We start from the raw sequence: 22,479 nt of genomic DNA on the forward strand, positions 1-22,479 counted from the left end.
GTTGCAGGAAAGGGCAAAACGTAGCAGAGGAAAAGAAGCACAAGCCCCGCCAAGAGTCCACTGTCCACCACCCGCCCAGCGCAGAAAAGGGCGGAAAATGGCAGAAAGCAGCGGGTCAGCCAATCACAGGACGTCTTTTATCTTATGCCTTATTCACTTTCGTAGTCCTTTTTGTTGGTTTGCAGAGTCACTTGATGATATGCCTACAATGCGACTTCATAATAGACAGTCTCCGATGCTCTCATCTCTCGTGTCCAACAACTGACTGCCTGACCTTGTTGTGGTGCCATCGTAAGGTATCAGCATGTTGCGGTTAATCCCGGCACGTGATTGAACTATGGCTTAAACCAAGCAAGCCTCCTGTGGCTGAGTCGATCTTGTGGAGCCACTTGGACCCATCAGCCATTTGTTTATCCTCCGTTCACGACGCCGATAATTGAAAGGAGTTCAATATGTAGAACTCTTCGTCTGGATTTCTTCACCATGGCAGTGCTAGGAATCTATCTGAGTAGCTATGCTATGCTAGAAGAAACCTGCTCATTGCTCCGTATTACTGCCTTGTAGATTGAACATAACAACCCCTGCGTCGTGCGATACACGACCATGAGCCACACTATCCATTTCCTACTGGGTTTCAGCTCCCATCATCCCTGAGCGATTGGTGGCCCTGGCTCTCCTGAAGTCTTGAAACGATGCCTTTCGCATTCTGGTTGTTCTCTTGACCTACACGTGACTCTCTCCTCCAGGGATCTTCTTTCATCATCGCAGTAGACCCTGAGGGACGCGACCTCACGCGCCAATCCACTTAACCCGGTCCTGCCATAAGCCTCATGTCCTTCGCCCACAGCCTTCGACTCAGATCCAGCGCAGAAGCCTTGTCTGCATAGTTATCATGAGCTCCGGTGCGTACTCCACCACCTTCTGGAAGGTCTCATTACTGATCATGAAATATGACAGAAGTCATGCTGGAAAAGGCGGCCAAAGATGGCACCTTCGATCCGTATGCATACCGTTCATGGTGTCGATCATAAGCTCACGAATATACAGCAACGATTGGCCTCCAGTCCTTGAGACTGTCCTCGCTCGACTAGACCATGTTCGTGTGCTTCTGGACGCTGCTATAGCTTATGCGACTAACAGTGTCCCAAGATCTTCCACCACGAATTTCCCCGTCCTTTCACAGTCACCCTCGAGGCACAACACGTCCTTCCCGCGATACATACTCCTGTCAAGCAAAACCAAACATCCAGCCAAGACTCACAGACTGCGGATAAAGAGAATGCACCTCCTTCCACCCCTCCATCTCGTCCTCCCGTCCCACCCTTTTCCCGACCGACTCAAGACCTAACACCAACATCTTCACCCACACTGGCTGGCGACGCTACATCGCATACGTATCCACCAGAGCTGATATCTCTCCACAATAATATACGCACGTCGCTGAAGCAGAACTTTCCAAAGTTTCCACCCCACACCATTCAGCGTCTAGCAGAACTCATCGTCAGCCCAAAGGCGCATTACCGTTTCCTGCCACCATACCTACGCGCATTGGACCGCGTAGTATCTGTTTCGAGTCCGACGACCATATTCCCCCTTCCACAAGCCACACTTCCTTCCAATCACAACCTCGTCAATGGCGGAGCATCTATGGCCGCAAGCTCTAGTGCCAGCTTTGGAAGCGATGAGTCCCTAGGCGGTGCTCTCCTCACACCTATCCCATGGCTGAGGCCTGAACGCCCACAAGACGAAGGCTCTGCACGAATGAGCAGCAGCAACAGCAGCCAGAACGAGCTGATCTCAGAATCTACAGAAATGGTCGACGGTCCCAATGGCACCGGCCGCATTGAAACAGTGACTGTCTCCAACGGCGTCCTAACAACCACAACCTCGCACTCTGGCACTCTCACCGTCCCCTCCAACGCTCCGCGAAGCATCACCCAGATGAGCACCGAATCCCTCCGCGACACCGGCGCTATCACACAGGGCGAGCTCCTCCGCCAGGAACAAGAAGCCGGCGTCGTCCCCGTCTCCCAGACGCACACGGGCGCCTCCCACTCGCAACCTCACGCCCACCCACAACCGCGGAGCATCCTTCCATCCAACGCCATGTCACAGCAAGACCTAGACGAAACGACCTCGGACATGTCCGCGGTGCCAAGTGTGGAAACAGACGTCGTCGTAGCGGGCGCTACACACGATTCCGAGATGGCCACCGACGAGCAGCGTGACGAGCGCCCGCATGCGCGTGGTCCAGAGCAGATCGGCATGGAGGACATGGGCCCGCAGCGGGATCGGAGTGGATCCCACTTGGACATTGCGGCTGCCGTAGGGCGGACGCTGACGAGTCCGGGGAGGAGTAGCGTTAGCCCAGACGTGAAACGGGATGTAGCAGAGAACAAGGACGAGGAGATGGCGGATGCTGAGCTTGGTCACGGCGAGGGAGGCCAAGATGCAGAGGAGGGCACTGTGCTCACTGATGTAGACGGCAACACCGACGAGAAGCTAGATAAGATGGATGCGCAAGGTGAAGGGAAAGGCGCCGAGGGCGTAGATACGTCTGCACAATGAGCGAAAGCCTTCTTTCCTAGGCTGCTATTGCTACCGCAACTTCCAATATATGACCGTCATGATCCCCTCAGAGCCGTCCGCAGCATGTATATATATATATAATAAAACGTGCCGTTGTTCACAGGGTGTAAACATATTATCCCAATCTATATCCACCCATGTGTAACACCATACTATGCGCATCGAAAAGACAAAAGAGACACATCTACCTCGCTGGAAAGATGAATGCTAGGTAGGCAGGGTATTGATAACTAGCGAATATACATAGGGGAAAAGTCGCTGTCTTCGCGTATATCTAGGCGAAAGGAGAGGGGGTGGGGGTATCAATCATGACCTGCTGTAAAGCCCTTCTGGCTCCAAACGGAAATACACACACACAAAAAAGGAAACGTAGTGGCAGTCCGTTCCATCATTATTCTCTCAATGCGTCCCCAAGCGCATCCACATCGACGTTCTCGACTGTCAACTGATATGGCGTCTCCGGCTCAGGTCCGAAGCCCCAGATCGGCCCTGCCTGATTCACGCCAGGTGCTCGCATGCGGAACGTGCGTGCTCGTACCGTCGCCGCGGCATTCTTCTCTTTCTCCTTTTCCTTCTCCTTCTCCTTCGTCTTGCGCGCAATGTCCTTTCCACCATCCAGCGTCGTGTGTAGACTTGAAACCTCGGAATTTGTCCCCGATGCCGAGCTCGCTGGTGACCTGAGTGCGTCTGGATATAGTGTATTTGAAGACGACGTCAATGGCGTATTCCCCCATGTCCCCTTTATCCATCCACCGAATTTCTGGCTTAGTGTCGTGCTACTTGCTCTGCTTTTTAGCGTGCTCCCGCTCGCGGATGGCATACGGTGCATTGTGCTTAGCAGGGCACGGCTGTCCTGACCACGCAAACGCGCAGATGAGATTTTGGCATGCGCGAAATGTGCGCTCAGCATAGCGCCACCGCTCGAACTGGCGGCTGCACTTGTAGAGAGTAGGTGATGCGATGGCCGGTGTGCGATGTGGATGTCCATACCGGCGACAGAGATGGAGTCTGATGAGCCGCGTCGGACGCGTGTGTACGAAGGCGAAAAATAATCAGGTAAGACATCTTCGGATTCGTGTTCGAGATCGGTGGAAGAGGAAGAGTCGCGTGCTGTGATTGGTACATTCGAGGTAGACCCCGCGCCAGGATGGCCGTCCTCTTGCTCGTGTTCGGTCTCCTCGAGTATGGTCGTGTTTGCGATTTGAGGTTCTGCGGAAGTCGAAAATTGGGATACAGTGGGTTTGGCGAGGCTTGCAGTGGGTGCCGAAATGGTACGGATAGGAAAGGGTGAGGAGAAATTCCGGGTTGTAGGCGTCTTTGATTTCTTCTGAGGTTTGGAGGGTTTAGGGACCTCTAATTCGGGATCGTCGAGAGCTTCATTTGGGATAGGTGGTAGTTTCGTAGGGGTCATCTCAGGTGAAGGAAAGGTTGAACTTGCTGGACTTGTCGGTCGGGAGGAGTCGTACGCTGCTTCGCTGAAGACGCGATCAAAGAGGGAGGACGGGCGTCGGGAATGTGTATATGGCGAACCTGGTACTGAAGAAGCGTATGATGTCCCAGTTTGATTGGACTGCATAGACCAACGGTTGGTGTGGGTTGAATGGGGTATCGTCACGGCGGTATGCTGTAAGATGGCTGTGGAAGATTGTATGTTCTTGGGGGTCAAGCGCGATATCGAAGCGCGAGATGCACTCGACGGCGTCGAGGCATGTGACGCAGGTGACTGGAAATGTGCCGGGGTGATCGACTTCCTATTAGTCTTCTTGACGCGTCGCTGGACATGATGATGGACGTGAAGATGTAGCTCAGGGCTCTTGTCGAGCTGGAGTTCTTTCTCCAAGGTCGGCGTAGGCGTTGTAACTCTACTTTCATCCTGCATAGGTTGGTGTAGAACGACTTGCTCTCTCAGGCGCTCTACTTCTTCGTTTGAGTTTGTGAGCATCTCCCGCAGTTCCACGATACCCAGTTGGAGGTTGGCGTTGTCTTGAAGAATATCCTTCACGAAATGGGACACCACATTAGTCCCATTCTTCTCGCCAGTAGTCTTCATGGCTGCCGCTCCCTTGAGACGTCCTGCAGCAGTTTCGAGCTCTCGCTCTACAGCACGCCTTCTCTCCATACGACCCACTACTTCGATATGGCGCTCACGCTCCTCTTTTGCCTCACGTTCGATCTGGTCAAGCTGGTCCTGCAGGTGTGCGATCGTTCGCTCGGCCTGTTGCCACCTGTGGATTGCACTAATCTTCTCCTCGTCTGTATGAGCTACTTTTTCATGCAGTATGGCTTGCTCATTCTCAAGGTCGGCGAGCTGACGTTCCAAGCTTTCTGTTCGTGCTGCGAGGATTGAGAGGCGTTTCAATTCGAGTTGAGTGGACTCCAGAGTAGCAGTCAAGCTCTTGACTTGTGTTTCTGACTCGGCCAATGCATCGTTGAGTTCCTCAAGCTGGTTCAAAAGCTCCCTGTTTTCTTGTATAGTCTTTGTGTTTGCAATCTCTAGGCTCAACTTCTGCTGCTCCAGCCTCTCGATACAGGCTGCCATATCGGTACGTTCGCGTTCGGCGTCCAGCATGTAAGCTTCGTGGCGAACTAAGAGGGCCTGGAGAAAGGAATGTCAATAAATATCCTTCCGATCGGACATTGCGACGACCAGGGTCCCAATATTAATGGTAAGACAAGCGCGCCCGGTAGTACGCCATCGTGTGGTACGCAGTCGGGAAGACAATGCAGGTACATACCTGGCCTTTGCTTGCAGCTTGCTTCACGTCTCTTTCAAGACTATCGACCGTACGGGCGTTCTTCTGTAGTATTGGGCAGCCTCTCTGACCGCAGCAACACGGTATCGTGGCGCGTTCCGCGGGGCTTGGGTCGTCCATGGCTAACGGCTTGGACGACGGCGACAACACAGGAGATTCCGACCAAGTCGAGCATAATACCGGGGGAATTATGTAGAAGACAGCGAACGGTGGATTGACAGAAGGTAAGGAGGCAAAAATGAAGGAGCTGGGGAAATCAAGTGACTTGACTTGACTGACTGACCGACTGACTGAGTGAGTGCAGGTCTGGGTCTGGGACACCTACCGGGACACCTGGACGTGAAAGAGGCGTTGCAGTGGTGCCTGTAACACACTGGCCCTTGGGACGTGGTTGACAAGTCAGCTTTTACTAACCGGAATAGGCATCGCGCCTCGGCCTTGGTTTATGTATGTTGGTAGGTTTCTGACGCATCGCCAGCCACCGCCTTTCGCTCCGCAGATCACTCGACCGCATACACATGTCAACAAATAACAATCAAATATAGCGACATTTAGGTGGACCTCGTGCACTAGCTTTCGGCTTCCCGCTCCCGCCATCTTGTTTACGTGCGGTGCGGTGACTGGTAACTTCGAACCTTCAACCACCGAACCACTCCGATAATAAGTCCACCGTCTGAACCACACCATCACCTTCATCGTCAAGATCCATACCTTAGCTCGACAGTTCCTCCATAGCGTCGTCAACGAAACGGTCCAGTTCCATGTCATGTTCGTCTGCGACATCTGACTGGGCGCCAATGCTCAATTCTGGCTGCTCTCCATCAGCTAGGTCTTCGTCTCGCGACACCATGCTATGAGTTCTCTTGCGTGATTGAGGTCCGCTCTCAAAGCCGTCTGTATCGCTCTCAGGCCTGGGATCGTACGTAAACATGCCGATCGAGTTGCGAAGAGATCTCTGCGCTTTAGCCTTTTGTATGACTTCCATTCGCTCCCGCTCTCCTGCTACCCCTTCCATAACTTTGATCAATTTCCGCCATTCTTTTGGGTCACGCTCTGGGTTGACAACATCTTGCCCGTTGAACATCTTTAGGTCAAGCGCATCGTTCCTCGATTCTGCCCAGTACCATTGTTTCCCATCTTTGATGCGGCTATCATTGAGCCGAGCCTGTTTTCGTGCCGATTCCATGCCTTTCCGACCTTTACCGAGAACGCGGTCTCCTCCAGGAAACCATAGATTCATTGCCTCGTTCTCATAATGTCGACCTAGGATACGGTTGAAGGACACTTTCAGCATCCTACTAAGATCATGCTTCAGGATCCATCTCTCGTCACGCCATGTGTACCCTGTACCGAATATAAATACGGTAGATTGGTACGGACGGCCGTCATCATAATCGTCTTTACTGGCTTGGTCAAGTCCAGTGAAGGTTAGCTGAATAGATCTGATTTTCAGTACATCTGTGACCTCAGCGCCTGAATTTTCGGGTAGGAGGCGAACCGTGTCTCCTACCAGTATGAGTTCTGAACTGATATACATTCCTTCGCAGTAGACCGAGGCTGAGGGCCAAGTCCCTTTGAATCGAAATTTTTCAACGAGCGAGAATGTCGACATAAGCGTTATCGCGTGATGGATTGTTGGGTGCCATTCGTGCTCCGGCACATTTATCAAAAACTCTCTCCAGAAGATGAATGGGCGGACTTGATGCAGGTACACATATTTATGCTGCATGGACAAGGTTTTATCCTTGCTCCCGAGTTCGGGTAAGGGTTCCACACGTAACCCGGCGTAATTGACATTCCACTCCTGCTTTTCTGCTGGTTCATGAATAAGATCTGCGATCGGAATAGATATGTCATGATGAACGGATTGCGAGACAACGCCAGCCTCCCAATTCGCCGGACGAATAAATTTTTCGGTGCCTGTATCATACACACGATACACACTACGTTCTTCGTCGTATTGCACTTCTTCGCCTGGTGTGACGTTCCTGAGAAATAACACAACATCCCCGATTCGTGGCATCCATGGAGGCCTAAGGTTGGTAGTACGCAACCACTCGAGTGTAAGCGCCCGTTCAGCGCGCCAATCCATGGATAGGGTCTCCGTTATGTCTTCATCAATGCTCCCTCGCTGCTGTAGGTCATCAATCAAGTTGCGGTACACATCAGGGGTTCCTTCGTCGTCCACTTGGGCGGTCCGGCCAAAGGGTAGCTTCGAGGGTCGCTCGACAGACTTAAAATACGCAGAAGTAGTGGGTTCCAACGGACGTCTTGTCATGGGCATTGATGGCTTGGCGGCTGATGCTGAAGTCGAGATAGACGGGGAACTGCCGAAACGATTGGCAGCGCCACCTAGAACACCTTTGCTACCGGAACAGAGAGTACAAGGGCAGCCGATGTTACTGCCTCCAGTTTCCATCAAATGCAGAAAGTGTGGGTAATACCTGTTAGGCGAGTCGAATTTGCCTCGGGGGCCTCCAAATAGCCATTTGTCTACATGCTTCGGGTGACCAGGACGGGGTCTCTCCCACAGGGTGTAGCCATGAGGCAGCCGATCAAGCCGGTATGTAACGCCGCGTTGAGCTTGCCCCCTGGTTTCCATCCATAATTGCCCGATCTTTTCGAGATAGAGCGTTGGAGGGTCGACTGGTGTGTGAGTCGCGTAACTTGGATGCACCGTTGGATCGCCGTCAGACCCAGAGTTGATTGGCACTATGACAACTACCCCAGAGGACATCTCTCTGAGCTTAGTCATGTTCGTAGGAACTTGCGAGTAGGTTCAGAAACAAAGCAGGAAAGTAGAAATAGTGGTCAAGCTAAGTGACTTGAAAACAAAACGGTGCTGGACCAGCACCTGGTCTTGTGGCACTACTCAAGCCCAAACTTATGAGAATATTCATTACTTTCCGCGATGAGTGACCAAACAAGGCGACTTACCAAAGCAAGTAGTGTTATAATGCTTGTCTGATGGGACAGCAGTGAAGAAGGGTCAAATGCTCGCTAGGATTCATTGAGAGAGGTACGCCTCAGTGAGCTGGAAAATGCCACGTAGATCTTCGCTGACTGTCCAAAGATGGATAAGAAAGTGAGTCGAGATACACATTCACAGTGTTGATGTTGGTAGATTGATATGTGCTATCATTATCGTGGATTAGGGATGAAGACCCTCGGCGCGCAGATCGGATGAGAACGAATCAGCAAAGCCGGGAAAAGCAAAGATCCGAAACTAAACTAATCCCCACTTCTCTTACTAGTTGAAGGTTCGCGGCGTGATTAGAGCTACTTCCCCGCCATTCACAGGCCAACTTGAGTTCTGGCTAATGCTGCTAGAACCGCCTCAGTCAACGCCCCATCTCTTTTCTCATGTCTAGTTGGAAGGATTCGCGCATCCATCGCTCCTAAAACGATGGGCGACGCCAAATCTTCTTCTTGTGCCCTCGGCATTGCTCTCCTTCTCGCCTTCGTTGTTTCCATCAGGTCTTTGTTGACTCTTGAGCCTTTGCGCGTGCGCCCATCGGTCAACTCGAATACAAAGAAGCGAGTTGCACAAAGAACCGCAGTGGCATCATCCTCGACGCCGCTCAAATAACGCCGAAATGGCGCGATCCCGCACCCCAGAGGGGCGGCCGTCTCCCTCGTATTTTGCGTCAATGGATTTCTTCACCAACCGATCTAAGGAGCTTCAAGCGAGCATGGCGAATCCTGAGTCGCTACCAAAACGCATAACAACCCCTGCTGGGCAGCGTCTTTCCGTTATCGTGGAGGACAAACACATGTCAACGCACTCGCGATGGACGAAATCAACAGCTGCTCTCCCAAGACAACCGATGGACTCAGTATCAGAAGGCGACAGCGTTGGCGATGAGAAACTCAATCAATTGCGAGCCCTCCGAGAAAAGAAACAGATCGCGAAAAGAGGAGGATGGAAACGCCTTGCTCTTGTGATAGTACTGTTCATCTGTGTCATCGTCGCGGTCGTCGTGGGTATCGTCTTCGGTCTGCGCGAACGGAACAAGAACAACCACCATGATTCTTCCGGGAACACTGGCAACACTTCGCCGACATCTTCAGCTCCTCCAACAGCTACCGACGCGTCTGGCAGACCGGTGGATTTCCCTGCTGGCTCATACTCCATGTCTACGTACCTGGATACCGTACAAGCGAATTGTACGGAGAACGCAGCTACTTGGACGTGCCCACCGTATCAGACCTACAACGAAAACCCCGGACAACAGCCAACAACATTCAACTGGGTCATTACTAAGGACGGTGACTCGTATAAGATTTCTCAAAACGGCAACAATCCTTTCGCTTTGTTCGATTTGGACGGTCAGACTCTTACTTTGGTCGACGAGGGTCAAGACTCTGAACGCTACACTTTCCGCATGACGATGAACAAATCGAACATGCCATCTGCAGATATCACTGGCCAGAACATCGCTTCGACGTGTTACTTCAACGGAACAACCGTTACGGGCACGCTCTACACCAAGATGGAAAGAGACTATCCTTCGTCGAATGCACAAGCATCAGCCTACCTTCCGTGGCCCTACAAAGTCAGAGTAGAACAGACTATTGCTGGAGGTGACAATGTCCCCGCCTGTTATCGGAATGACAATCAGCAACAGATCACCGATGGTCTTTCCGCACAGGGTGCGTCCACAATGTGCAGCTGTTTGTACAGGAATTGGTTGACTCCCGATCCGAACTGATGTGTACATCTTGAGGATGGTGTTTAATATACAATTGTAATGTAATATAATATGCGAGCACCCCTGCGCTTGGGTCCTTTTTGGAGCGTGGAGTACGCTGGCATTGCGGTTTCATTTGTGATCATTGCTCTGCTTTCCAGTGTGACATGTGGCTTCAATAGAATATATTGAGTTTTACCTTATTCTGAAATGTTTACGCAGCGTCTACGTTGTCTTGAAATTATCAGTGTGAAAGCAAGTGTAAAGAGGAACCATTGGTTGGGATTTTGTCCGATGGACGGAATGATTGATGGATCCGTGCGTCCTGGGTGAACCCTGAGGTCATCCACCATCCAAAGTCTGGCGCGGCGGAGCTTTCAAAATACAGCTACAGCACTTTTGTGTATTAGTTACTCCCTGCATATCGCTGCCGTCCCTCTACCTTCTCTACTCACCTCTGCTCTCTCTTCTACCTCTCTTTCAATCTCGGATATCCTCCACCCGTTTCAAGATGGCGCTCGCATGGTACGGTCCTTAATGCTTGAAGCATTCGTCGTTAAGCTCAACCACTGACGTAGCTATACATCTAGGTATCAAGCAAAGGTTGCGCAGAGCCCTCTCATGACCCAGAGCATCACAACTGCTGTAAGAGCTCCCTCTTGAGCGTCCAAGCCTTGAACCACCGTCTCAAGCCTTCAATTGGCATCAATCGAGCATCGGCCCACGCCTGCCCCGCCATGGCTCTCTCCCACCACCTCTCAAGATCCAGGATGAAGAGCTCAAGCTAACTTCACACCCCCCAAACCAAGGTCCTTTTCGCGACTGGTGATGTCGCCGCCCAACAAGCCGTCGAAGGCGTCGAGAAACATAACTATGCCCGCACCGGTCGCATGGCCCTCTACGGCGGTGGTACGACCCTCTCTCTCCTTCCCTTGCCTCAAGACCACCCCCTTATCACCAATCGAAACATTTATGCACACTTTTAATGACGTCAACCAGCAATCTTCGGTCCTGCTGCGACAAAGTGGTACCAGCTCCTCCAGCGCAACATCAATCTCCGCTCGCAAAACGCCACCATAGCCGCACGCGTCGCCGCCGACCAGCTGATCTTCGCGCCGACCAACTTGGCCTTCTTCCTCAGTAGCATGGCATACATGGAGGGCGCAGACCCAAAGCAGCGAGTCAAGGACGCATATGTGCCCGCGTTGACAAAGAACTTCATGGTGTGGCCGGGCGTGCAGGCTATCAACTTCAAGTTTGTGCCGCTGGACCAGCGCGTGCTTGTGGTGAACGTGGTCAGCTTGGGCTGGAACTGCTACTTGAGCTATGTGAACAGCTCTGGTGGGAAGAAATAGGCGTGCGGGTGATGTTGGCCTTGGGCTTCTTGTGTGTGTGAAACCGGGTTCACGGAGACTTCTGGCTGTGAGGCACGTCGAGCATTGCTGGCGTTTGGACTACTGTTCGAGCATCCATATTCCTACTGTAGGCAGATACCCCCTCTTCTCTGGCCTGTCAACTTTTCGTAGTTGTACCTAGGCATTCAAGTGCAATACAAAGAATTTCTATGCAGGGACACAAAACCCATCATCTACGCATGTGCTCGAGCTAGATACCGCGTAATATTACATAATATACAGTATATACAGATACAACGTTTCTTACATCCAATTTTCACACAACGCCTCGAACATCCTCCTCGCCTGGTCTACCTTCAAGCTCGCACCCGGCGCACCCTTCTCATTGTATGACACTTTCTCCCTTCCGTATATCGGAATGCCATGTTCCTGCAGTATATCGTCTGCCGCCTTTCCCATCCCTTGTCTCGCCCACGTCCGATGCCACACCTTCAGCGCCACAGTCCCCTCGTCAAGCTCATTATGTCCGACAACAGCCCCAAAATGGAAACCCTTGAGCCGCGCCTCGCCAATCTTGGCACTGAGCGATATGCCCCGCGTGTCCAGCGTTATTGGCAGACGCAGCGTATTGAGGGGCTGGGGGGAGGTGGATGGACCGGGTGTGCGGCCATGCAGGATATCGTGCACTTTGAAGGCATAGTTTACTATTTCAGGCTTGTCGTTGAGCGTGAAGATGATGATGGGTCGGGGTGTGAGCCAGAAGGGGAGCGGCTTTGTTTTGTAGTCGGGGGCGCCGTGGGTGCGTGTCATCAAGATGTGCATGAAGCGTTCGATGCTGCCGAAGGCGGCGCGGTGGATCATGACTGGGCGATGTGATTTCTGGTCCGCGTCTTTGTAGCTGAGTTCAAAGCGTTGTGGGAGCTGGAAGTCCAGTTGGATTGTTGCGGCCTGTAAGGGTTCGCCGTAGCGCGTGTTGTCGGGGATCTGGATGTCGATTTTGGGGCCGTAGAAAGCGCCGTCACCTGGGTTGAGTTTCCAGGGAAGGCCGCTGTCTTCGAGAGCTTGTTTGAGATGTGATTCGGCGGTTGACCATTGGGAATCCTCGCCTATTGCACTTCCGTCGGTGGGCTTGGTGCTGAGTACGAGGTTAAAAGGGGGTAGGTCGAAGGTCTGGTAGACCATGCGGACGAAGCTGAGTTCCTTCAGAATTTCGTCTTTGATTTGCTCGGGCGTGCAGAAGATATGACCGTCGTCTTGATGAAAGCGACGCACCCTGGTCAGACCACGAAGTGAGCCAGAGTTCTCATTGCGATGGAGAGGGCTAAAGTCAGCGTAGCGGACTGGGAGTTCTCTATGACTCCAGGTTCGGTTACTGAATAGGACGCAGTGGCCCGGGCAGTTCATAGGCTTCAACCCAAACTCTTCGTCCTCGCCCACTTCTCCATCCTTGGTCGTACCAGTTGCTCCTCGACCAACAACGGAAAACATGTCTTGGGCATAGTTTTCCCAATGTCCTGATCTTTCCCATAACGACTTTTTGTATATAGTAGGTGTAACAACTTCAGAGTATCCTTGTTCTGCATGTTGAGCGCGGAGGAACTCGACCAAACGGTTGAAGACGTATGCGCCATCGGCATTGAAGAGTGGTGAGCCGGAACTGTAGTGGGATGTTTGGTATAGCCCGACAGAGTCGGCACTGAGTCGGCTATCGGATGAAGGTTTAATAGCCTTGCCATTATATTCCTTCTTGATCTTCAAAGATCCTGAGGTTGAGGGTGCGCCCGAATTCACATCGATAGGATGCGAAGGCGCTTGCTCGCTTTGCTTCCGGACTGCAGTGCACGAGCATGTTCGTTTGTATGTAGGTGAGAGGACGTAAACATTAGGCTGGGCCGACCGGGCACATCGCGATACCTGCGAGATGCTTGAATGAAGTCGAAGAGCTCGCATTGCGAGCAATGTGAATAGCGGCTCGGTACGCGATATGCGAAGACCTGAAAGAAGTTCGCGACATTGGACCTAGCGCGTCCAAGGGTCCGCCATAGCTCTAAATTGTGGCTGGTGATGTCTATCGATAAGACTCTGCTATGGGTAGTGTAGCACAGCCACATTATGGTTGTGCCGTTGAAGGCTCCGGGGCGGCCACTCTCGCTCCACTAAATAATTACTGAATACTGACTACAAGCTATTTCTATATTATACGGCACGGTAAAATCATATAGTTTTGCTCGCATGTAGTGTCTCATGGCTCACCTATAGTTACTATAGCTGATGCCATACTCGATGAAGAGGCGCCCACAGTATGGAAAAAGAAAAAGGAAACCAAGCAGGGCTAGGAAACTGGGAGCTCATGACGCACCGCCATGGATATGAACGCCACTCCACTCTCAACGTGAAGGCAGCCTAATGCAACTTCACATTCCTTTCTCTTACATCAACTATACGGTCTGTGTATCATATATAATGCTTCGTAGACCCTCGCATCACTCTTTACGTTTTCAGTGTTCCGTCAAACGTCTCCAGCATCTAAGCGCCCGGCTTGACGCTAGATAGCTACGCCTGCCAACAGGGGAGTTGTATTCTGTCAAAGGTCATACTTTACCGTTGCGTTTCTCTCACAAGTTTGTACTTCCACTCATCTGCCACCCTTCAAACTTGGTTATCTACACCTGCCATGGCACGATCAAGCAAGAGTGGCCAGTCATCCGGCTTAGGCGACTCGTGGGCAACGGAGGAGTATCACGATGATCTAGACGCTCATATCAGCAGTGGAAGTAGTTTGGAAGCAGATACGACTGATGACCTTGAGGGCGAGTCCGAAGAAGAGATCCAGACACCTCCGCGTTCTTCAAAGAGGGACTCGCGCAATAGTCGTACTCCAGGCTCTGGTAAGGGCAAAGCGTCAGCTCTCGGTACGACCCAGACTCTACAGTCAAAGAATGCCACGCCCATCAGGAAATCATACCGCGTTAGCCCCAAGTCAAACTCAGTGGAGCCATTGCAGTCGTTCATAATGCCTTCTATGAGCGAGGATCAGCCTGGCAGCTCCTGGATCAAAGCCTCCGCGAACAATGCTACTAGGTCGCCCAGACGGAGGACTGCCGCGACCCCAACACATTCTTCGGCTCGAATGCGAAAATCAACAAGTATCATGGATAATTCACGTCGAAAGGCTTTCAGCCATTCCACCGGATCACCACGACGTCCGTCAAAGATCCGCCACGAACAGCGTGACCCAGCACAGCCATTTCTAATTCTTGGTTATATCTGTTCTACTATGAAACCTCTCACAGACTTTGCACTGTCAGTATTTGGCATGATGATGGAAATGCTGAAACCTCTGATCGCCACCATTGGTGTCGTACTGGCCCTATACTTCTCCATCAGAGCCGCCCAGTCCTCTCTTACCGCCGCCCTGGCCCCTATGTGCGCCATTCCTGGTGTCTCATTCCTTCACCTGCCTTTCTGTGAGCAGAGATCACAATACCAGGCATCTATTGAGTTTGATCAACTTGTCAATGCCCAGTCCGCATTCGAAGAAGTGTTGTCATCTTCAACTGAAATCGCCGGCCTCCCTTACGATATGAAACGGAGTGAAGCTTCTATCCGCGACCTTCGCTCTGTGATCCAGCATTCATCCATCCCATCGCGCAATGAGCTCTCCTTTGAGTTTAGTAGCTTCATCGACGCGGCTCGTCACGCCTCTGCCGACCTAACCAAATTTGACACCCGTATCGGAGGCGCTGTGGACAAGATCATATCTACCAATCGCTGGACCTTGCAAGTTCTTGGTTCTCTCCAGAACGATGAAGCGTCCAAAGGCGCTTTGTCCCGGACCTTTAGTGCCATAAATCCTTTCAGCTCGTCTTATAGCTCTCAGCACAAAATTTTGACGCAGTATCTGCGCCATGCTGCCGCCGTCGAAGACCAAGTTAATTCTGTCATTGCCGAAGCTCAAGGTCTTCTACTCCTCCTCAATATTCTGGACGAGCGTCTCGATACTATTGCTTCGATCGCCGCACGCGACGGCTATACTGTTAAAGATGCGCGTGATGAACTCTTCTCCTCGCTCTGGACTAAACTTGGCGGCAATACCTCCGCTCGCAAGAAGATTGACGAGAATCTCGGTTTGTTGCGTAGTGTGGGCAATTACCAGAAAGTCGCGTGGCGTCATGTCAGCGAGACGGTGGTCAAGCTACAGGAGATCAGCGCGCAGCTAGAGGACTTACGCGAGAGGGTGGCGGCACCTGGACTTGTGGGTGTCAGAGCAGATCTTCCGCTGCATCTGCATATCGAGAACATATTGTTGGGTGTGGAGAGATTGGATGGGGTGCGTGGGGAGAACAGGCGGGTGCAGGGGGATTTGTACCGCAGAATGGTGGCGGGAGACATTCCACTGGAGGGAGTAAAGGTGGTGGATGCAGATGTCGGAAAGCAGTCGTGGTGAAGACATAAAGATGATATGTTGCACTGCCTATGCGGCGCTTGAACGGCTTTAGCAATTCTAGTATAGTGTTGAGCGAGTTCTTTCTATAAAGCTCGATGTCTAAGTTTTATCCTATATTCTCGCCCCTAACCTCCTGTACACACCTCCTAACACCCCCAACCTCGCCACACATGAATTCTACGTTCCTGCATATCATTCCCAGCTTTTGCGCCTCCTCCACAAACCCATCCATACTCCCTCCTACCCCAAAATACACTTTCTTCGCAGCTACGAGTGCTCTCGCGCCCGGCGCACGAGTGAGCAATCTACTCAACACAGAAGAAAAAGTGCGCGTAGCAGCTGGGGAGTAAATTGTTTCAGACGCGAGGATGAGTGTCTCTACTGGCGATGAAATGTTCAGTGGGTAATTCGAAGGCATTGCCGACGGTGGCAAAAGCGCGTCGAACGACTCCGTCGCCCAGGAGCCTCCAATCAGTGTAATTCTGACTTCGTGCTGGAGTAGTGCTTTGAAGGCTTCTACGAGTGCAGGTGTAATCTCCAACGAGCCATTCTCCTGCCAGCTCTCACTACCAAAGGCTAACGGATTCGGATTTTCTGGGGCAAATGGATGTGTTTTGGCGGGAAGTGTCGATGCATATGTGAGGAGTAAATTAGGCAGAGTGGCATGTGTGAGAACGGTAGAATTGTAATCCGTTATTGTTAGTGTTAGGCCCTCAGGCTCCGCTTCGCCGCCAGCCAGTACGGTTCGCGATCTTAGATACTGCCATAGAACTGTGGCGCTTGGGAGTGCTGTTCCTGCGCCTAGTTCAATGACAGTTCCGGGTCTTTTACCACTGGTCGCAGAGTCGAGTAATAGGGCCACTAGATCTAAGCTACACTCCCACGTCTTGAACCCGCCTTCGTACACATTCGTTCGGATGTCCGCGTCGTCTAGGCCCGCAAGGAGAGCAGGTGAGTCTGATTCATCTTCAGCGATAAGCTGAAGGCGTATGTCGAAGAGTTCGCGGCGGGGCAGGCGGAGTGTTGTGCCGCCGGGTGATGTTATTGAGATTGTGGTGTATGCGATTTGCGACGGGAGGATGGAGAGCTGGGAATGTCAGAATGTTCTGGAAGATATTGACAAGATGTGGGTTTGGGCTGGAGGGGATGAAGGGGCTGAACAAAGCATAACATGATGCTTGTGCTGATCATTGTTTGCATAACGACATGCTCGATGCTGATGCTTGAATTACGCGATGTGGTTTAGCGCCGGAACTCCGACGGATTTCCGGGTGACGAAATCTGGTCAGAGAGGACGTAAGTCCGAGCAGTTTTGGGGCGAAGGGTATCCATGCAGTACGATATGTGTACTTGAAGTAGTAGGAGGCCTAAAAACTTACCAACGCGTCAATATCAAGTTTTTGTGGGGGTATCAAGTTTATGCTCTCCGTTTCATTGCTCGCAGAAGTAGAGGGTTCGCTCTGAGATGCTATGTTCAAAGTCTCGTCATCGGAATCATCACCACCGCTAAAGCCGAATGAAAAACCTTGTGACATGATGATTCATCGTTGTAAGGGTTTGGCCATTAAGTTGCACTGGTGTTGATGACAAGGCAAATCCTCTAGTCAGGTTTTCCAACATTTAGCTTGGCACTTATGTAAGCCCCAAACCAGCTCCCGACTTTCACTCCTAGTATCGAGGATGGAACTCCCTGTACCTGGCCTTAGCATCAACGCCGACTGCAGTGAGTGCAGGATCTCTTGCCAAGGCAATATGATGATGGAACTACCTAGCGCTAACGGAGTTGCGATGCTCCAGCTTGATAGTGAGACGCAAGGCGGCGCTCATGCTCAGGCGATTGCTGAAGACATATAAGAAGCAGCCATAGACACTTCATTGTGAAGCACATCTTCCAATCGATCCCCAGCTTGGTATATCCCGGATTGCCCTTGACTCTTGTCTAATTTCGGAATCTTACGCACAGAATCCGCTTCTCCCAAATCAAAAGATCAATCAAACACTACAGAGGATATCTGCTCGTTCAGCATATTCAGCATGTCCAACGATTCATTCCATCCATATGCCGACCGCCATGTCAACCCCAACGGTGCAGGCGACGCTCGTCCCACAGCCCTACAGGTTGTGCAGGATGAGGGTCTGGTTGGAAAATTGAGTGACAAAGTCGTGATTGTCACAGGCGCAGCCAGTGGTATTGGCGTTGAAACTGCTCGCGCCATGCACGAGACGGGTGCGAAGGTGTACATCATGGTTCGTGACACTAAGAAAGGTCAAGAAGTCGTGGACGAAATTCTGGAGAATAGTTCGATCAAGGCAGACATGGGTGTCATCCAAATCGACCTTGCTTCGCTCGCTTCTGTTCGCAAAGCTGCACAAGAATTCCTCAGTAAGGAGAGCAAACTCAACATCCTCATCAACAATGCTGGAGTCATGGCGATTCCAGAGCGAACGCTCAGTATTGACGGCGTAAGTGCTGATGTGCATTCGTTTAATCCTTTACTAACTAAGCTTGAGCATGAACAACAATTCGCGGCCAACTACCTAGGTCATTTTCTTTTATTTCAACTACTCAAGTCGACACTCCTTTCTTCAGCATCGCCGGGCTCAGATTCGCGGGTCGTAGTCGTGTCTTCGAGTGGCCACCGCACGCAGCCACCTCAATTCCAGGACCTTACCTTTGAGAAGAATTACAGCCCTTGGGGTGCATATGGCCAAGCAAAAACAGCCACCATTTGGATGTCGAATGAGATCTTCCGACGTTATTCTTCTCAGCATCTCACATCAACATCCCTCAACCCAGGCGGGATCTGGACACCTCTTCAGCGACACGTCTCGAAGGAGACACAGGAATCATGGGACAAGGATCCGAATGTGCCGAAATTCATGAAGAGTCCTGAGCAAGGGGCGGCGACTTCAGTTTGGGCAGCGATCGGTAAGGTCTGGGAGGGTAATGGCGCCAAGTACCTCGAGGACGTTGGCTTGTCATACGAAGTTGATAAAAGCGGAGATGTCAGTCCTGGTGGTTACGCTGCTCATGCTTTTGATGCTGAAGGGGCAGAGAAGATGTGGAAAGTCAGTTGTGAGCTCACAGGGGTCAAAGATGACTGAAAAGTGTATGAAAGTCCACACCTGAATATCTCACTGCAACAATGAGGACGTCTCTGGTCTGTAAACATGGAGCTAAATTTTGTATATGTGCAATCCCTGCTTCGAAATGGATGCAATTTCGTAGCTGCTTCAATCCTGAATTGTTTATGGAGTACGAGCATTTTTAACTAGCCTCGGCTACGCAGCGGGGGTCGGCAAATCGAGTGACCCGGTTATGTTCTCTACAGATACATGTTCAGGATACATAGAGTAATTCGTTGACGGGCTAATTATCTTTGTATACCAACATGCCGGACTTTACAGATAATCTCAAGCCTCTATATGATGGTGCAGCAATCTTGGAACACGAGCGCAGCCGATCCTTAGTGAACATCGACGAGCTCTCGAGACATCTACTATCCCGCAATGGCTTTCTCGAACGCCAAGCTCGAGTCTTAGCAATTATCGAAAGGGAACAGCTGTTTTCAAAGAAGCAGCAATTGAACCTTTCGAGACCTGTAAGTTAGGAGCCTTGGGAAATGACATGCTGCATGTCTAGCCACTCAAACTCGCAGGAACGCTATCATCTCGGCCTTGCCCGGGCAAAAGCACTTCGTCGTCTCACCAGGAAGCATGGCTGGGACTTCGAAGACTATCGTATGGCAGAGTATCTCACCGACGAGATGTCACCGTATTTTCTGCACATGAGCATGTTTGCGACGACCGTTCGTGAGCAAGCCTCTGACGACCAGAAGCGGTACTGGATGCCCAAAATCGAGGCTTGGGAGATGATCGGGGCTTATGCACAGACAGAGTTAGGTCATGGAAGCAATGTAAGGGGGTTGGAGACTACCGCTACGTATGATGTGGTAAAGAAGGAATTTGTTATTCATAGTCCAACTTTGACGGCTTCGAAGGTATGATCACAGTGACGACTAGCGGTAGCATGAGCTGATTGATCTAGTGGTGGAATGGCAGTATGGGAAGGACAGCCACGCATGCGGTAAGTCTTCAAGGGCAGGAGGCTAAGTACTTAGGCTGATTCACCTTCAGATAGTAGTAGCTCAGCTCATGCTCCCGAAGAAAGGCCATATAAGTCAATTTGAGTCTTACGGTCCGCATCCATTCATCGTTCGTATTCGTCAGGAAGGCACACACCTTCCACCAGACGGCATCGTCGTTGGCGATATCGGGGCCAAGTACGGCTATACGTCCATGGACAATGGATATATGCTATTCAACAACTACCGTGTTTCCCACTCCGCAATGCTCGCCCGATACTCCAAAGTAGATCAGGACACGGGTACCTTCTCTAGGACGGGTAATCCGGCTGTCGTCTATGGTTCACTGACGAATGTACGTGCCAATATCATCATGCACGCCAGATTGATCCTCGCTCGGGCGGTCACCATTGCTGTAAGATATACGTCCGTTCGAAGACAGTTCAGAGACCGAGACTCCAAGTCGACCACTGAGCCTGAGACAGCAGTCCTTGACTATCCTACTGTACAAATACGTCTTTTACCATTGTTGGCAACGGCTTTTGCGTTGCATTACACTGGCGACTCAATGTATAACCTGTACAATCAAACGAGAAGTGGGATTGAAAAGGGAGACTTCACAGAGCTTGCAGAGCTCCATAGTACCTCATCGGGGCTGAAGGCCCTGTGTACAACGTATGCCGCTGATGGCATCGGTAAGCCATCCCAGGGGGCCCATGTATCACATACTAATGAGTACCAGAAACGTGTCGAAGAGCTATGGGTGGCCACGGGTTTGGTGGAGGAAGTGGCTTAATCAATATTAATAACGAGTAAGTCATCTTCAAAATAAGGTAAGCTTAGGACTCACTTTAGATAGTTACTTATCTAAGCCAACCGTCGAAGGGGATAACTGGATGATAACCCAACAAATGTCGAGTCACTTGATCAAAAAAATGACGGCTGCTGTCAAGAGACCAAACGCCGAACCTGTTGACGCCACAGACGAGCTCTTCAAACGCTATCTACAGCAGCAAAAAGCGCGTAAACCCGCCGACGCCGTACACTGGATGTCTATCGATGACAACGCAATTGTCGACGCGTTCCAATGGAGAGCGGCAGATCTCGTATGTACCTTTCAATTCTATCATGCCAAACTAACAATACCAGACATACCGTGCATACCAGGATCGCGTAGAGAGAAAGAAGCCCTGGAACTCCCTCCTCATCCAACTCCACAAACTTAGCAAAGCCTTTTCCGAATCCATCGTTGTAACAAATTTCCATGCTTCCCTCAGGTCAAATAATATTCCTTCCGAAACCTCAACAGTGATACGCGATCTCTACCGCTTGTACGCGCTCCACACCATGGACACCGATGCACGATCCTTCGCAACAACCACCGCCGCAACTGATTCCACGCTGGACGCTCTTTCAGACGCAATCCTCAAATTGATGACGAGTATTAGGCCTCATGCGGTCAAACTGGTGGATAGTTGGATGATGCCTGACTACCTGCTAGATAGTGCGCTGGGAAGGTATGACGGGAAGGTGTACGAGGCGTTGTATGACATGGCACATAGACAGAATCCGTTGAATCGGACTGTATTTAATTGGGACTGGAGGAGTGAAGAGATCGTGCTGGGAAGTGGGGATGGGGGAAAGCTAGAGTCAAAGCTTTGAGGTCCAAAGAAGATTGTAATGTGTAGTGTAAAGTTAGATAGGTCATTGCTACCGTGCTATTGAATGTAACAGGATAAGCGAAATCTCGTTGGCGATATGACAAAGGCTGAGTATGTTACAGTCATCAAACAGAAGGTTGCGTTTAATTTCACAGGCACCAGCAACGTACAGACCATGTGTGGATATAGCCCTGCTGTGACCTGTATATAGCATGTACGTAATATCGCCTTACTTCTTCGAGACGCTGTACGGCCGATAAAGTGACCATGGAGGTGACTTTGTTTGCCGCTGATAGCCCATTGTCATCTTGACCCTCTAGTGGCTGGCTCTTTTGCCAGCAAGTCTGCTAAAGACGGATCGATTGCCACAGCACCTTTGGCTACTAATGGACGACCATGACCTATCTCTTAACAAATCATGAGCTCTTGGAGACGTGATATGCGAGTGGCAGCCAGCTTTACTGTCTCACAAGCAAGACGATTATCTCTAGTATGGGTTGATGGAGGCTCTGAATATACGTCTGGAGCAACTAGTATCATGCTCAGCGTTCTATAACCATAGAAAGCTTCACAATCGACAAGCCTTGTAGACATTTTCAAAGACTCTGGGGTATTGATCATGCACTAGCAACACAATACGTCGTGAAGGTAGTGAGTGCTCTGCAATTTGGTACACATCCTGTCGCGCATAAATGCACAACAAAAACGCATTCATCCCAGCCTCGACACGCCTCAGCTTCGCATGAAATATAGTAACATACTATCGCAAAGCTATTTGCACACTTTCAGGCCACATGGGCCTTTTCTTCGGGTCACAGGGCTCAAGCTGGGGCCCTGGGCCGAGAAAGACTCACTCGAACAAAGAACAGTCAAATCACAACGCTCTGTCTTGGAATCT

General features: G+C 51.1%; 10 protein-coding genes across 10 annotated transcripts; 6 read left to right on the forward strand and 4 right to left on the reverse strand.

The window, feature by feature from the left end:
- Positions 1 to 621: 621 nt before the first annotated feature.
- On the forward strand, positions 622 to 2,774 carry EJ05DRAFT_360226 (uncharacterized protein). Its single transcript, XM_033741057.1, has 4 exons — positions 622 to 902; positions 958 to 1,000; positions 1,048 to 1,096; positions 1,150 to 2,774. The coding sequence occupies exons 1-4, from the start codon at positions 893 to 895 to the stop codon at positions 2,566 to 2,568; spliced, it is 1,521 nt and encodes a 506-aa protein (XP_033601090.1). The 5' UTR covers positions 622 to 892; the 3' UTR covers positions 2,569 to 2,774.
- On the reverse strand, positions 2,548 to 5,705 carry EJ05DRAFT_510540 (uncharacterized protein). Its single transcript, XM_033748182.1, has 2 exons — positions 5,325 to 5,705; positions 2,548 to 5,185 (listed from the first exon to the last, which is right to left on the reverse strand). The coding sequence occupies exons 1-2, from the start codon at positions 5,460 to 5,462 to the stop codon at positions 2,981 to 2,983; spliced, it is 2,343 nt and encodes a 780-aa protein (XP_033601091.1). The 5' UTR covers positions 5,463 to 5,705; the 3' UTR covers positions 2,548 to 2,980.
- Positions 5,706 to 5,878: 173 nt separating this feature from the next.
- EJ05DRAFT_510541 (uncharacterized protein) lies at positions 5,879 to 8,512 on the reverse strand. Its single transcript, XM_033748183.1, has 2 exons — positions 8,280 to 8,512; positions 5,879 to 8,225 (listed from the first exon to the last, which is right to left on the reverse strand). Exon 2 carries the CDS (start codon positions 8,095 to 8,097, stop codon positions 6,055 to 6,057), a length of 2,043 nt encoding a protein of 680 aa, XP_033601092.1. The 5' UTR covers positions 8,098 to 8,225; positions 8,280 to 8,512; the 3' UTR covers positions 5,879 to 6,054.
- Positions 8,513 to 8,637: 125 nt separating this feature from the next.
- On the forward strand, positions 8,638 to 10,239 carry EJ05DRAFT_475949 (uncharacterized protein). Its single transcript, XM_033743924.1, has one exon. The coding sequence runs from the start codon at positions 8,939 to 8,941 to the stop codon at positions 10,052 to 10,054; it is 1,116 nt and encodes a 371-aa protein (XP_033601093.1). The 5' UTR covers positions 8,638 to 8,938; the 3' UTR covers positions 10,055 to 10,239.
- A 147-nt stretch (positions 10,240 to 10,386) lies between these two features.
- EJ05DRAFT_475950 (uncharacterized protein) lies at positions 10,387 to 11,620 on the forward strand. The gene is made up of 4 exons (XM_033743925.1): positions 10,387 to 10,558; positions 10,624 to 10,678; positions 10,843 to 10,942; positions 11,033 to 11,620. The coding sequence occupies exons 1-4, from the start codon at positions 10,545 to 10,547 to the stop codon at positions 11,386 to 11,388; spliced, it is 525 nt and encodes a 174-aa protein (XP_033601094.1). The 5' UTR covers positions 10,387 to 10,544; the 3' UTR covers positions 11,389 to 11,620.
- EJ05DRAFT_531662 (class II aaRS and biotin synthetase) lies at positions 11,454 to 13,431 on the reverse strand (the record flags this gene model as incomplete). Its single annotated transcript, XM_033749041.1, has 3 exons — positions 11,454 to 11,791; positions 11,864 to 13,045; positions 13,415 to 13,431. The coding sequence occupies 3 exons, from the start codon at positions 13,429 to 13,431 to the stop codon at positions 11,692 to 11,694; spliced, it is 1,299 nt and encodes a 432-aa protein (XP_033601095.1). The 3' UTR covers positions 11,454 to 11,691.
- A 134-nt stretch (positions 13,432 to 13,565) lies between these two features.
- Positions 13,566 to 15,959, forward strand: EJ05DRAFT_475953 (uncharacterized protein). The gene has a single exon (XM_033743926.1). The coding sequence runs from the start codon at positions 14,063 to 14,065 to the stop codon at positions 15,833 to 15,835; it is 1,773 nt and encodes a 590-aa protein (XP_033601096.1). The 5' UTR covers positions 13,566 to 14,062; the 3' UTR covers positions 15,836 to 15,959.
- EJ05DRAFT_510546 (uncharacterized protein) lies at positions 15,942 to 17,370 on the reverse strand (the record flags this gene model as incomplete). Its single annotated transcript, XM_033748184.1, has 2 exons — positions 15,942 to 16,922; positions 17,215 to 17,370. The coding sequence occupies 2 exons, from the start codon at positions 17,368 to 17,370 to the stop codon at positions 15,942 to 15,944; spliced, it is 1,137 nt and encodes a 378-aa protein (XP_033601097.1).
- Positions 17,371 to 17,521: 151 nt separating this feature from the next.
- Positions 17,522 to 19,164, forward strand: EJ05DRAFT_475955 (NAD(P)-binding protein). Its single transcript, XM_033743927.1, has 3 exons — positions 17,522 to 17,558; positions 17,633 to 18,298; positions 18,347 to 19,164. The coding sequence occupies exons 2-3, from the start codon at positions 17,870 to 17,872 to the stop codon at positions 18,938 to 18,940; spliced, it is 1,023 nt and encodes a 340-aa protein (XP_033601098.1). The 5' UTR covers positions 17,522 to 17,558; positions 17,633 to 17,869; the 3' UTR covers positions 18,941 to 19,164.
- Positions 19,165 to 19,183: 19 nt separating this feature from the next.
- EJ05DRAFT_452164 (acyl-CoA oxidase) lies at positions 19,184 to 21,662 on the forward strand. The gene is made up of 7 exons (XM_033742410.1): positions 19,184 to 19,437; positions 19,495 to 19,836; positions 19,884 to 19,922; positions 19,973 to 20,615; positions 20,663 to 20,732; positions 20,780 to 21,026; positions 21,070 to 21,662. Exons 1-7 carry the CDS (start codon positions 19,228 to 19,230, stop codon positions 21,580 to 21,582), a joined length of 2,064 nt encoding a protein of 687 aa, XP_033601099.1. The 5' UTR covers positions 19,184 to 19,227; the 3' UTR covers positions 21,583 to 21,662.
- Positions 21,663 to 22,479: the final 817 nt, after the last annotated feature.

The sequence above is a fragment of the Pseudovirgaria hyperparasitica genome (genome assembly GCF_010093815.1).
Source record: "Pseudovirgaria hyperparasitica strain CBS 121739 unplaced genomic scaffold EJ05scaffold_7, whole genome shotgun sequence".
In the NCBI taxonomy this organism is placed as follows: Eukaryota; Fungi; Ascomycota; class Dothideomycetes; order Acrospermales; family Acrospermaceae; genus Pseudovirgaria; species Pseudovirgaria hyperparasitica.